The sequence below is a fragment of the Lontra canadensis genome, unplaced genomic scaffold (genome assembly GCF_010015895.1).
Source record: "Lontra canadensis isolate GAN:19392208 unplaced genomic scaffold, GSC_riverotter_1.0 scaffold14, whole genome shotgun sequence".
NCBI lineage: Eukaryota > Metazoa > Chordata > Mammalia > Carnivora > Mustelidae > Lontra > Lontra canadensis.
In genome coordinates, this window is record NW_022631008.1 from 24,510,704 (window position 1) to 24,524,847 (window position 14,144).

The 14,144-nt window shown below is 37.9% G+C and overlaps 1 protein-coding gene across 1 annotated transcript in view; it reads right to left on the bottom strand.

The window, feature by feature from the left end:
• Nucleotides 1–13,728, bottom strand: part of OSTM1 (osteoclastogenesis associated transmembrane protein 1) — a 32,674-nt gene extending 18,946 nt beyond the window's left edge. The window contains exons 1-2 of the mRNA XM_032858259.1: nucleotides 13,244–13,728; nucleotides 7,879–7,993 (exon numbers count right to left, since the gene is read on the bottom strand). Coding sequence (XP_032714150.1) covers nucleotides 7,879–7,993; nucleotides 13,244–13,645 — 517 coding nt within the window. The 5' untranslated portion in view covers nucleotides 13,646–13,728. The remainder of the gene's footprint in view (nucleotides 1–7,878; nucleotides 7,994–13,243) is intronic.
• Between the last annotated feature and the right edge of the window lie 416 nt (nucleotides 13,729–14,144).

Sequence of the window (14,144 nt, forward strand, 5' to 3'; positions counted from 1 at the left end):
ACACCCTCTCTGGGCAGAGTAATCACAAAAAGGCACTCTGCCTCCAGAAGCTGAGCTGGAATTCATTCCTATTCACCCCCTTATGCCCCAGCACAGGGCTCGGTGTGTGCCAGGTATGCATGGGGACCCCTGATGAACCTATTCCTAGAGTCTTTCCCTCCCTGAACTCTTAGACTCTGCATTCTGCACATCTTTATCTTCTCAGGAATGTGAGTCCCATTCAGAGCAATGAAGTAATACACTGAAGATCATACATCAAGTTAGCAAGGCACTGAAATACCAAAACATACTTTCAGTTAAATAGTCTCTTCCTTACACCACCTTTTCTTTACTATTGGAAAATGTTACTCCATCTGTCAGCTTTCGAAGAGTTCACACACTAAATTCTTTTTTAAAAAAAAGATAACATAAACCCCTCTTAATCCTGGTTTAATGTCACCACAAAGTAGCCTTGAATCCTTTCACGCAAGGGGCAGTACATAATATATAAAAACAAACACAACTACAAATATGCAGAATATTACTATATTGCCCGAAATGATTAAACAGGTTTTCTGGTTTTGTAGCTGACATTTTGCAGGGAGTAGTTGGAATACAATTTCATCCATAGCAATTGCACATCCATGTTAATGAGCCATGTCATGGCAACTGACACACAGTATGTGGACAGAGGAGTGGGTCCCTGTGCTCTTACAACCAGTCAGTATAAAGAACATGAATGTGAGAGAGCAGTGGCAATTTCTTCTCTACACGGTATGTAATTGAAATAATTTCTTTATAAAAAAGTAATTTATAGGATAATTATGGAAAATAAAAACAAATGAAAAAAATCATTTATAAAGGAAGCTTCCTCTGAACAAAAGAACTTAATCTCTTCTCCTTTACTGACAACCATTCCTTTTTATTTAAATTAATTTGGAAATTAATCCAAAAGCTAATATAGACTGGTCATCTTGTTAAGTACCACATTAATGCAGTACCATCAAAATTTTTTCAATGATCATTAAGAGTGGTATTATAAAGCACAAAGGAGGTCATTTATACAATAGGATTTTAAATGTCTTCATTATTAAAGAGCCCTAACTTTCTGATTTAAAATAAAGTAACTCTAGTAAAATTCCTCTTTTACACTTTTGTAGGAATTGGGAGCATAATGTTATAAGCAGTGAGAAGCTATATATTTTAGAAATTAGTAAGTTAAGGAATATTAGTAATAATAAAGCTTCCTATAAGCACTAAGTGAAGTGGTTATTATGAATTTTCCACATCTTAGATAATCAATGCAGCCTCATCAAGGACAGATTAGCATAGCTTCTTTCTCAGTGAGGGCTCAAGCATCAACTCAAGAGGCATTCTTAAAGGTGTGGAGGATTCAAGTTAAGATACATAGACCTAAATTATCATGACGGAAATTATTAGCATCTTTAGATAAAGTATTTGGCATCCATTAGGAGTTTGTATAAAGATCTCTGCTGTTTTGTAAAACTAGTTTTATAGAAAACAACAGAGACAATCACCAATTTTTGAAAAATAGTGCAAGCTTCAGAAAATATAGTATAAACTCTGAGAACTTTGTACCTGAAGAACATAATTAGGTTTAATGAGTATGAAAACAGAGACTTCTTAAATTAGAAGATACAAATAAGTGAGTCTAATGCTTAGTAAATTACCATGTAGATAAAATGAGAAAGAGGGGTTCTGCTTAACTGAACTTTTGGTTAACCATGTAGTTTTATTATTCACCTTTTTTTTTTTAAGATTTCATGTATTTATTTGAGAGAATGTAAGAGAGAGAGAGAGAGAGAGAAAGAGAGAATGAGCAGGAGGGGCAGAGGGAGAAGCAGACTCCCTGCTGATGGGGGAGCCCGATGGGGGCTCAATCCCGAGACTTTGGGATCATGACCTGAGCTGGCTTAACCAACTGAGCCACTTAATATTGACTTTTAAAGAAGACAGACACAGTAAGTGCTAAAAATATGCCCCTTTCCTTAAAGATTATTTTGAGCTAAAGTCACTTGAAAAACAGTAAATGCAGAAAGCTTTCTGTGAATTGCCCTTATCTACCTAAAAACAAATCTTCCAAAAGAAACTCAATTATCATAAATCCCTTTCCTGGCAATTCCATCAACTAGGTAAGACTGACTCTTATCACAGGAAAGGAGACCAATGGAATAGAACTGAGAGTCCAGGAATAAACCCCAGCTGAATTCATAGAAAGAGAAGGATGGTGATTGCCATGGGGCTCAAGAAAATGGGGAGATGTTGGTCAAAGGATACAAACCTCCAGTTTAAAGATCAGTCAGTCCCAGGAATCTAATGTACAGCATGGTGATTATAGTTAGTAATACTGTCTTATATACTTCTATATTTGAATGTTGCTAAGAGAGTAAATCTTAAACTTTCTCACCACAAAAAAGAAATGGTAATTATGTGACACATTACACCTCACTCCATGATGGTAATCATTTTGCAATATAGATCAAATCAATACACTGTATACCTTTTTAAACTCATATTATATGTCTATTATATTTCAATATAGTTCAAAAAAGAAAAAACAGAGAACCAAAACACTTTACCATAAAACAATCCATGGTCTCATGAAAGCTTGTGAGCCTGCTAATTATTCAACTGTCAAATGCACAGGATAACTAAGAAGTATGTCAACAAGAAGACTATCCCTATGTCAACAATACACTTTTGATAACAGCTTTAAAATTCTGTACAGGAGAAATATTAATATATTTTCTTTACTACTTAGCAGTCTCCACAAGAACTAGTTTGTGTGTTATTTATAACATGAATTGGAAGAGCTGAGCTATTAACATTTTTTTTAAGTCTCCATCAATTTCCAGAAGCTTCTTTCCTACCAAGACTAGTATCATTCAAAGACACAGGAATTCTAAAGATAAAAGAGATAGGAGTGGTACATGGATCACACTCTCCGTTCTATTGGGTTTCTAGCCTTCATTTCATCAACTAATAACTGCAGAGACAAGATGTCAACCCACAGCTAGATCAAGTAGAAAGGAAAGGTGGTTTATGGCAGTGTATTTTAATAATATCCTTTTAAACAGTATTTTAGCTTTTATATTTTTACATTTTTAATAATCCTTTTTAAGCTTTTATTTATTTATTTATTTTTAAAAGAGGGGGCAGAGGGGGACAGAGAGGGACAAATAGACTCCACACTGAGACTGGTTTCAATCTTACAACCCTGAGATCATGACCCGAGCCAAAACCAAGAGTCGGGAGCTCAACCAAATGAACCACCCAGGTGTCCTTTTAATAATCTTTTAAATTTTTTTGTATTTTTATATTTTAAGTAATATTCTTTTTAAAAAATAGTCTCAGGGTGCCTGGGTGGCTCAGTGGGTTAAAGCCTCTGCCTTCGGCTAGGGTCATGGTCTCAGGGTCCTGGGATCGAGCCCCGCATGGGGCTCTCTGCTCAGCGGGGAGCCTGCTTCCCCCTCTCTCTCTGCCTGCCTCTCTGCCTGCTTGTGATCTCTGTCAAATAAATAAGTGAAATGTTTAAAAAAAAAAAAAAAGTTCTTAAAAAAAATAAATAAATAAAATCTTTTTTAAAAATGGTCTCTTAAATTCACTTAAAAATATTTTTACCAGTATAATTATAGTTCTGCATTTGCTAGCAGAGAGGATGAAAAAAATAATCATTTTATATCAAAAGATACATTCTTACAAAATGGATACCATATTGGTTTAACTAAAAAATTAAAAATAATTTTTTAGGGGTGCCTGGGTGGCTCAGTGGGTTAAAGCCTCCACCTTCAGCTCAGGTCATGATCTTAGGATTCTGGGATGGTGCCCCACATCAGGCTCTCTGCTCAGTGGGGAGCCTGCTTACCCCTCACCCACCTAACTCTCTGTCTACTTGTGATCTCTGTCTGTCAAATAAAAACAAGTTTTCATGAAAACAAAAAAAAACACAAAAACAAAAACAAAAAACAACAACAAAAACCCAATTTTTTAAACATATCAATAGTTTTTGTTCATACTTTGTCATTTTTTCCCTTCCTATTTTATCTTTTAGGTGCTAAAATGAATGGATTCCATATTATTCATCATTAAAGATCCTTATTGTTGGCCTCACCCATCGGGGTGTATTTGCAAATTTAATTAACTAGATCATCACAAAAAGGTAATGGAGGCAAATGGGTCAGTGGCTTGAGTTTAATAATTTCACACAAATTCTGAGAAAAATGTTTTTCTTTGTATTTATATAAAAAGGCAAATAATCCAGAAAATTTTAAATTTATATCGTGATTTTCGTGTATATATTGTAAAGGAAAAATAATTTTCCCTCTAGGGGCGCCTGGGTGGCTCAGTGGTTAAAGCCTCTGCCTTCGGCTCAGGTCGTGGTCCCAGGGTCCTGGGATTGAGCCCCGCATCGGGCTCTCTGCTCAGCGGAGAGCCTGCTTCCACCTCTCTCTCTCTGCCTGCCTCTCTGCCTACTTGTGATCTCTGTCTGTCAAATAAATAAATAAAATCTTTAAAATAATAATAATAATAATAATAATTTTCCCTCTATTTTTCTAAGTTCTCAACTAGGGCTCCTGTGATAAGACAGGTAACAAGAGAAAGACAAACAGAAGTTTGTTAACTTGTATCTCGCATATATACGTGGCAGACGCACAAGAAAAATGAGTAACTCAAAGAGATGGCTTAGAATTCAGGCTTAAATGTCACCTTCAGCTAAAAACAAAGAAAGAGTATGAGGGAGGCTGGTTATGAAGAACTAACCAGGAGAAACATGGTAAACAAATGTAAGGTTAGTTATGTAGACGTATGTCCCTGCCTTTTCCATTTTTAAGATTCATTTGTGATTTAGAGTCATCTGTTTCTTGGTAACAGAGAAGGAAATACTCTTACAAATGGAGATTTTCTTTATAAATACAAATTTCCCTTATAAAATGGTTACTTCTACTCTGTCTTCACAGCTTCTCCTGTGTCTGATGTTTATCAAAGTAATCAGCTCAAAATTATCCTCATAACAAAGAGGAATTTTTTGGGGTGGCATATTCTGGTGTTCTATAGTCATATTTTGGAGTAGTAGTTACTAGTTTCCTATAGTACAAATATCTTCTACATATTTCAATGATTTAAAAAACAATGAATAGGTAGGAAATAGATTTTCTTCTAAGTGCACAAGTAAATGGAAACCTTTATCATCATTCATTAAGAAAATTAAAGTCAGGGCACCTGGGTGGCTCAGTTGGTTAAGCATCCAACTCTTGGTTTCTACTCAGTTTGTAATCTCAGGGTCCTGAGTTCAAGCCCTGCATCTGGCTCTGTACTCAGCATGGAGAGAATTAAGATTCTCTCTCCCTCTCCTTTTGCCCCACCTCATCTCAAATAAATAAATCTTTTAAAAAAGAAAAAAAGAGTAAGAATCCCATATAAAATTAGTGTTTAATAGATCTGGTTGCTAGAGATGCAATTTAATGAGAACCTGATGCCAGATCACTGCTGAGCATTTACATTTTCCTAGAAAATGCACAACTCTATTAAAAATTTTTTTCACATTTAGTTTTATGTACTATTAATTGCTCTTTAGAAAAAGAGAGTATTTTACATTTATATTTTTAGTAAAGATTAGGCTTTCCATAATATCAAGCATGTAAATAGCATAAATGCACCTGGCTTCTTTCACCTGACCACATGTCTTGACCAAGTTAATTTTAATTAGAAGTAAGCATTTCATTTGATCTTCAAAAGAAGTTCAATCAAGGAATATTTTCAAGATAGGATGGCTCACAGAAAAACAAAGTTAACCTGAGAATTCATTCTAAAGAGTTTTATAACTATCATATTAAGTAAATATGCAGCAAAATGTTTTCTTTCTTTTTGAACTAACTTGAAAAGAAAGCTACTTTGAATTAGTGAAGTCTTTGTCACAAAACATCTTTTAAAGAAAAGATGTTTTACCTCTCAAATATAAAAATTAAATCACACAAGTCAAAAGAAGTGAACCCCAATATATATCCATTTATCCTAATTTTAAATTGTTTATAATTAACATATTTTTCTATATTAATGGAAATAAGGGTTTAAGAATACTTAAAAATAGCTCTCCCATACAGGTTAAGTAACTGTTCCATCGTATTTTACTAGAAACTTTCTTTTTAAATATTTTATTTGACAGACAGAGATCACAAGTAGGCAGAGAGGCAGGCAGAGAGAGAGGGGGAGAAGCAGACTCCCCACTGAGCAGAGAGCCTGATGTGGGGCTCAATCCCAGGACTCCGAGACCATGGCCGAGCCGAAGGCAGAGGCTTAACCCACTGAGCCACCCAGGCGCCCCTACTAGAAACTTTTACACCAAAGGAGTAAAACTTTTGCTCTTACAAAAAAAAAAAAAAAAAAAAAGTAACTGTCAGCCAAAACTCTGTTCAAATTACCAGAAAATCTCAATTAATAGAGACAAAACTAAAAAGAGTCAATAACTGATATACCGCAACGTACTACAAAGAAAAGAAACTTAGCAGGGTTCTTTTTGCCATTTAGTTTTTCTCATATGAACTAAACAAAAAGACAAGTCCTTAGAAAAGTTAAACTCATTAACGACTTACAGGCACACAGATTTTTTTAATCCAGTCGATTTCTCCTGCCCATGCCTTACTTTGTTTTCTTTGCATCTTGCCTAAACTATTTTGTAATAACTTCCTCACTGGTCTCTCTCTTCCTCTTCCAATGGGATTCCATAAAAAGAAAAAATACAGGGTCTTCATAGCAAAAAAGAAAAAAAAAAAAGAGGTACAGATGGTGACTATAGTTACTGTGGTAAGCACTGAGTAATGTATAGAATTGTTGAATTGCTAAACTGCACCCCCGAAACTAATGTAACACTGTAGGTCAACTATACTTCGATTATTTTTTAATGAAATACATTTTTAAAAAAGCTTGGAAAGTGCTAGCTTAAATGTTGAAAAAGATTTTTTTAACCTGTAGTACTTCTTACTGCCTTTAACATTCCATGTGTTTTGTAAATGTCCAAAATACTATTGTGATAAACTACTGTATCAGTCAAGGTCCTACTTTCCTTTTCCAACTTTACCTCCCACTGGGCTTCCAGACCCTAGAACACCTAGTACTCTTTTACACCTCTGTGCCTCTCTCCATGATACCTAGCTCTCAGCAGTGTCCTTCCTCTCATCTCTACTTCCCCCCAGGATTCTCTGACTTTATTAAAGCATTTGTTTGTCTGCCTTAGGTTATCCTATAAACATAAATTTCTCCCCAACTAAATTATAAGGCATGGAAAATAAGACCTGCTTAGTACACAGCTGGTAGTCAAAACACAAATTGAAATAGTGGTTTTAATTTTTCCAAAGAGTGCCTGAAAATAGATCTCATTCTGTTACACAAATACATATAAAATTTGTAAAACTGGTAGAACAGATGTTACCACCTTCCATCACCATTTGACAGATTATAAACATCATAATTATTATTAAACAGTTCTTCAACATTATGTGCCAGCTACTCAGAGAAGTTCTTTACACACTATTTTTCATTTAATACTAAAAACAATCTTATAAGGTAAGTTCCATTATTATCTCCAATTCATCCCCAAATCAGATGAGGAAACTGAAGGTCCAAGAGGAGAATTTACAAGCCCAAGGTTTGACTGCTAGTGAGTCAGGGTTAAGAAGTGGCAGAGCTTAGAATCAAGGCCAGATCTGTCTAACTGCAAAGTTCATTCTGTTAACTACTATACTTTTCTGCCTTTCAATATTTGCCCAAGTAATTCCCACTAATAAACCATGATGCTAATCGTAGTTCATTTAAACTGAGTAATAAAAAGTATTATCTAGCTTCAAAGATCTCAAAATTCACTAAAATAAAAGAATTACTTACTTGCACAATTTGCCTTCTGCCAGGTGGAATTAAAAAACTCAGACAGAATCACAACTATCTGCATTCTATCTGCCATTAAGAGACTTTTGGCACAACTATGACTCTCTGAGGTATTCTGTAACAAAAAGACAGAAAAATACAATCTGAGTATTTTTAGACTTCCCAAACAACGGCTTTAGGCAAAAAAACAAACAATAATGACAAAAAAAAATAAAAGCAACTTATCAAAATAACTAAAGTATTTATTAAAAGCATTTTTTAACATTTTGTTTGATAAAATCAAATAATTATGTCTTTAATAACCACAATAAAACAAAAACAACTAAATATTTATTGATACCAGGTTCACCATCAAAGGAAGAAAATCTTTGCTTCTTAAATAAATACTTGCTTCTGTTGAACAATGTCAACCACTTAGGCCAAATTGCGTGCATCATATTTCTTACTTTTTATACATAGGAAAAATTCTGGAAAGCTTTCATCAAAATGTAGCACTGGTTATCTCTGAATACTGGAAATATGGTCATTTTCATTTTCATTTTCTTTTTTGCCTCTTTTATAGTAAATTCTTCTACAATGAACATATACTACTTACATAATTTATCTGGTGAGTAAATGATTACAAAATATTTAAGTGTCATCTTCTGGGAAATTTTTGGTTCAAAACCTTATAAATCACAAGAAAATGGGACACACCAATTTTGCACCCAAATAGTTCATATCCACACAGAATATGCTTTCCACAGATCATTTTAATGAAAACTCACACTGTGCAAAAAAGTAAATCCAAGTTCCTAAATTATTTGATCCTTATTGATTTCTTTTCCCTTTTGCCCCAAGCAAGGAATTAGGTCGTGCTGACACTTCATTCTTTCGAAGTTATTTAACTCATACTACTTACTTACCAGACACTCTAAGAATCCTGGGTTTTGAGGATACAGAAAGTATAAGGAATGGCATAAACACTGGGATTTCAAGAACCCTCCCTGAGGTTAACTACCAAATCTTGTCAATTCTACCTCCTAAATATCTCTGAAATCTGTCCATTCCTCCCTCCCATCAAAATGGTCCCCATGTAGCCTAGCCACCATTTCTCACATTCCTGCAAGAGTCTCTTAATTTACCTCCCACACCTACTCTTCCCTTCCATCCCTATCTTCTGTTCCCTCCACTTTCCCTCAAGTAACTAGAATCTGGTCATGTCATTCTACAGAATTAAACATCTCAATAACATCTCACTGCTTCAACATGAAAGTCTAAAACCCGAGAAGGCCCACATGACCTGGTACCTGCCTACTTCTTCAGGCTCAGATCACTAGTCTCTTCCTGGCTCATAATACTTTGAGCTCTTTCTACTGCTCAAACACACCAGACTCAGTCTTTACACCTGCTACTTTTTACATGTATTCCTTCTCACCCTTGCCCCATACCCTCTCAGATTTTAAAAATCAGCTTTAACCACTGACCACTCTACCTACTACTAGCCCTAGTCAAGATCAGCTCCCTTATTATATGCTTTGGAAGCATCTGGCATTTTTTACTCTGCAATACTTATCATACCTGGATTAAATAATTACTTGTATTATTACATGCTTAATATCTGTTTTCCCTACCAGACTACAAGTTCTGCTTATTCACAGCTATATCCTTAGTAACTACTAGCCTGCACATACTAGGTTCCCAATAATCTTGAATTAAATGCATAAGAAGCATTATTTTCTGATCACTAATGAAAGATTACTATATTATTCTATGTTCTGAGTTTCTCCATATATTTCTAAGACTTTATCAGTCTATAGCCAAAAAAAGTATGCTGAATGGTTGTAGGTACATACCCCCTAATCACTAGCACCTTCATAAATACATATACATATCTTTATATATCTATACCTACCTATATAAATTTTAAACAAATGAAGTAGAATGAGAGAGAGCTAAGCAATTCAGAGTTTGGGGGTCAAAGCATCCTGGCAACTTCTCTGAGGATGCTGAACAGCTCAGTGAAATCTCTATCAATTCATACTAAAAGAAGAAAGCATGACTCCAAGGAAGAGGAAATCAGTCACTCATACCACTCAAGTTTCAGTGTATTCTTTACAGTATTCTTTACCTTTAGATAATAAAACTATACGTGGTCCTTGTCTCAGTAATTCCAAGAGGAAGTGACAAGAAAGAATTCTCACCAGACAATTCTGTTAGATTAAATGAATGAGCTTGCTGTAACAGAGAAATAGCTTGCAAATTTCTACCTTTGATTCTTTTTCTCCTTGTTATACTTCCCTCCTCTCTCAATCAATCCATGGACATGGATTCACCCTGAAGAGATGATAAAGGATACCTTATTCAAAATTCAGCTTATAGGATTTCTTTTGATTAATTTGATTAATTCAGCATCTCCCTTAACCTTTTTGCTGTAAATTGCTATTGTTCAAAATATAACATTCACATTGATGATTTTTTCCTTTTTTCTTCTTTTCAAAATAGGTTTATTTCCCCCAACTATGTTGATAGTTTGAAGCTTGGGCCTTATCCTTCTTTTCCTACTGTATCGTTTTACTAGCCCAATATTTAAGAATAACATGTGCTGGGGCACCTGCGTGGCTCAGTGGGTTAAGCCTCTGCCTTCAGCTCAGGTCATGGTCTCAGGGTCCTGGGATCGAACCCCTGAATCAGGCTCTCTGCTTGGCGGGGAGCCTGCCTCCCCCTCTCTCTCTGCCTGCCTCTCTGCCTACTTGTGATCTCTCTGTCAAATAAATAAATAAAATCTTTAAAAAAATAATAATAACATGTGCTTAATGATTAAACTGATTTAAGGGAAAGATTGAGTCTATGTAGGACTAGAAATAACCTCCCCCTCGCCACACACAAAGAACAACTGATACCTTCAAGTTCACTTCTAAGAAACTCAGAACACTTTTTTTCCATAAGTTCATTATTACACATTATGATTCAATTCCCAAACCAATCCAAGAAAGCCTATTAAATCCATGAAGAACCTCAGAACCTTGGAAATAATGCTTTTGAGCTAGCAAAGCACATCCACCTCTACTGAAGAAAGGAAGGGAAAGATGTCAAGGTCTAAGATGAATTGGAGAGGAAATCCAGATTGAGTAAAGGGTTTTTCTTTTTCTTTTCTTTCTTTTTTTTTTTTTTTTTTAAACTCTTGACTCTTCTTTCCATACAAGGGTAAAGTGAGCCTGATGCTCAGATCACTGGGAGAATTTAAGAGACATAAATGAGAGGAAGGAAGAAAGTTTCTGCACCCCTTCCCCAGGCCCTCACCATGCCTCTCTTGGGCAATGAGGAATTCATGTGGAAATTCAAACACAGATCGGGTGATGACCATAATACTGCACCACTAGAGTCTGGGATAGTTTTTTATTTTATTTTTTGGGGGGTAGTTTTTTAACCCCTTCTTAATTCCACAGTATCTACACAAATGAGGAAAGCATTTGCTCCCTCAAAAGATCCACACTGTATCATTATTTAATCATCTTGGCCACAAAACAACTCACAAAATTGCTCAAAACAGAACATGATGTCATATCATACCTTGCTATATACTGACAGGGACAAGTCTTGGGTACTTTATTTTTAACTCATCGGAAGACAGATATATAGGGATATATGTTATATCTAATAGAAGTATGCCTGGAAAATATTGCAGGTAACCCTAAATTTATTTAAACTATGTTAAAATCAAATACAAATGGAGACCAGACTTGAACATTCCCTGATCAGACAAAACCAGTTTAGTCATACAAACAAAAGCTTAATTTAGCTTATCTTGCAAGGCAAGTGAGGTTAACCCGACCTGGGCCACTTCTTCTCTCTTTGGAAAATCATAAACCAGACTTATACTGTTCCCCAAAATTGATATGAAGTAATTGCTAAGCCATTCTCTTTTAAGAAAATTCCTATGAAAAAGAAAGTTCCTATATTGTAACCAACTCTGTGAAGAACTAATGCACTGTTCCATACTATGTACATTGCTTTATAACAATGCATCTCTAAGCCTCATTCCAGGTTTTGGTTTGAGGTCTCCCAGGTTACAAACTGTCTTTTTTAGTGTGTGCACAATGAACTTTTACTAACTGCTCTTTCAGTGATTCATTGGTTTTACTTGTTTTTTCCAAACTTGAAAACTAGCTCTTTACAGAGAGATTGACTATATAACTTATTTAATGCAAGTAAATTTCCTATTTATGTAAAAAAAAAATTTTTTTTAACCTAGATCTGTTAAGTAATATCAGGCTCACTTAAAGCAGGATACAACTCTATGCAAGGTCATATTTTGTCACACCAACTATGATTTATGCAATAATTCCAATCACATTTTTGTGAGACTACTTGTCCTCTCAATACAAGAGGAACTTTCCCTCTCCACAATCCCAATGTCATTCTTCATGTTTTTCCTTTACAAGGCATATCCAGCCCACACCTCATGACTCCTACCAGGCCTGACACTCTTACCCTTTAGGACTCTAGACCCTGTAAGTTTCTTATTACCAGGAACATGCATTTTCCTCCTTTCTCCCTCTCTTTTTCATTAAAACCCTCACAGGACCTACCACATGACCAGAAAAGGGCTAAGAGTACCAAAAATGGAGGACAGATATACCACTTCCCAAAATTTTAGCTCCCATTAACTGAGAACTACTACTATGTGCTTGTTTTCTAAGAGCTCTTTTTATCTTAATAAGAAAACAGACATAGAGAATGTAAGTCACTTGTCCAGAATATGCCTGCTAATTCGAACTGGATTCCTGGCTGACTGGCTACAGACTGTCTTAATCACTAAAATAAGCTCTCATATGTTATCTCGTTTAATCTTTGTAACAGTCACATCAGACAGCTGTTTTTCTCCATTTTGCAGAGGAGTAAACTAAGACTATAAGATAACTAATCCAGGACCAAGCTGCTATAAAGTGGCGGATCTGATATTATCTGGCTACAAAGCTCAAGCCTCCTAACCACACTACAGTTGCCCCACTCGGAGTTTCAGGAAAAGGTCCTTCCTGGGAACAACAGGTAGACATGGGAAGAAGCTGTGTCAGAGTGGGCTGAAGAGAGTAAAGGAGGGGAGGGAAAGGAAAGGTAGGGTTAAGGTTGCAGGACCCCCACGCAAAACAGCCATACCTATCCGCAAACATGTATCAAGAAGATGCCCAAAAGCAGCCATAGAGGCAAAACTCCAAACTCCAAGACCTATAATACCACCCACTCTTCTGATGCCCCAAACTACAATCCCTTTTCCTTACAGAGAAACTGAGCCACCCCCGCCCCCCGCCCCGAGTAAACCATCATCACATCCTCCTTTCCCAACCCTCCACGCCGGAGGTCCCGGGTGTGCTCCTCTACCCACCCCCACGGCTCGACTGATGTTGTCCATCCTGTTGGCGACCTGTTGGAAGAGGGGGTAGCAGGTCTGACAGAGGCGCACCGGCCGGGCGCTGCGCACTAGGCACCCGGTCAGCTCTGCGCTGCTGTTGGCGAAGTCCAGTAACAGCTCCCGACACTCGGGATCCAGATCCGGCAGGTCCGGCGGTAATGACAGCGGTCCCAGCCTTCCGCCTTGCAGCAGCGCCAGGGACAAGTCCTCCACCTCCAGCAACTGCTGCTCCGACAGGAGGTCGTGAAGGACCCTGTAGGGTCTGCTGACCACGGCGAGAGCGCCCAGAGCCAGCCCCGACCACAGCAGCGGCACCAGCAGCAGCCGCGGCAGAAGCAACGACCTCCGCCGCGCGACTGTCGCGCCCAGACCCATTGCGGGGTTCACAAACCCCAAGGGACTCCCTGCCGCCTCTCCAACCCCAGCCGGTGCTGCTGACCGCCGCCGCTTCCGGCTTCCTCGGGCGCAGGCCGCGAGCGGGGTCACGAGGCGCGCGCGTCACGGCCCCGCCTCCGGCGCGCGGCGCCCCGCCCCATTGGCTGCCGTGAGCCTCTCGCGGCCTTCGGGCCGGCGCGCGTGCAGAAGCGCGCACACACAGGCGGGCTCGCGCTCCCCGCCAGCTCCAAGCACCTGGGTGAGAGGATGCGAGACCGAGAGCGGCGTCAACCGAGTCGAGGCTCGCCCACTCTGTGACTACACACGTCCACCACGTCGAACAATTGAATCTTGGGGATCTCGGCCCTCGGTCGCCCACCGCTTTGGGAGTTCCCTGCGTTCTAGAAGTCTGGGGAGTTAACTCCACACCGCAGAAAGCCGGACGGCCTGCGCCGTGGGAGTTACGAGTGAGTTCCTTGAGAAAGCCTGCTGGCAGGTG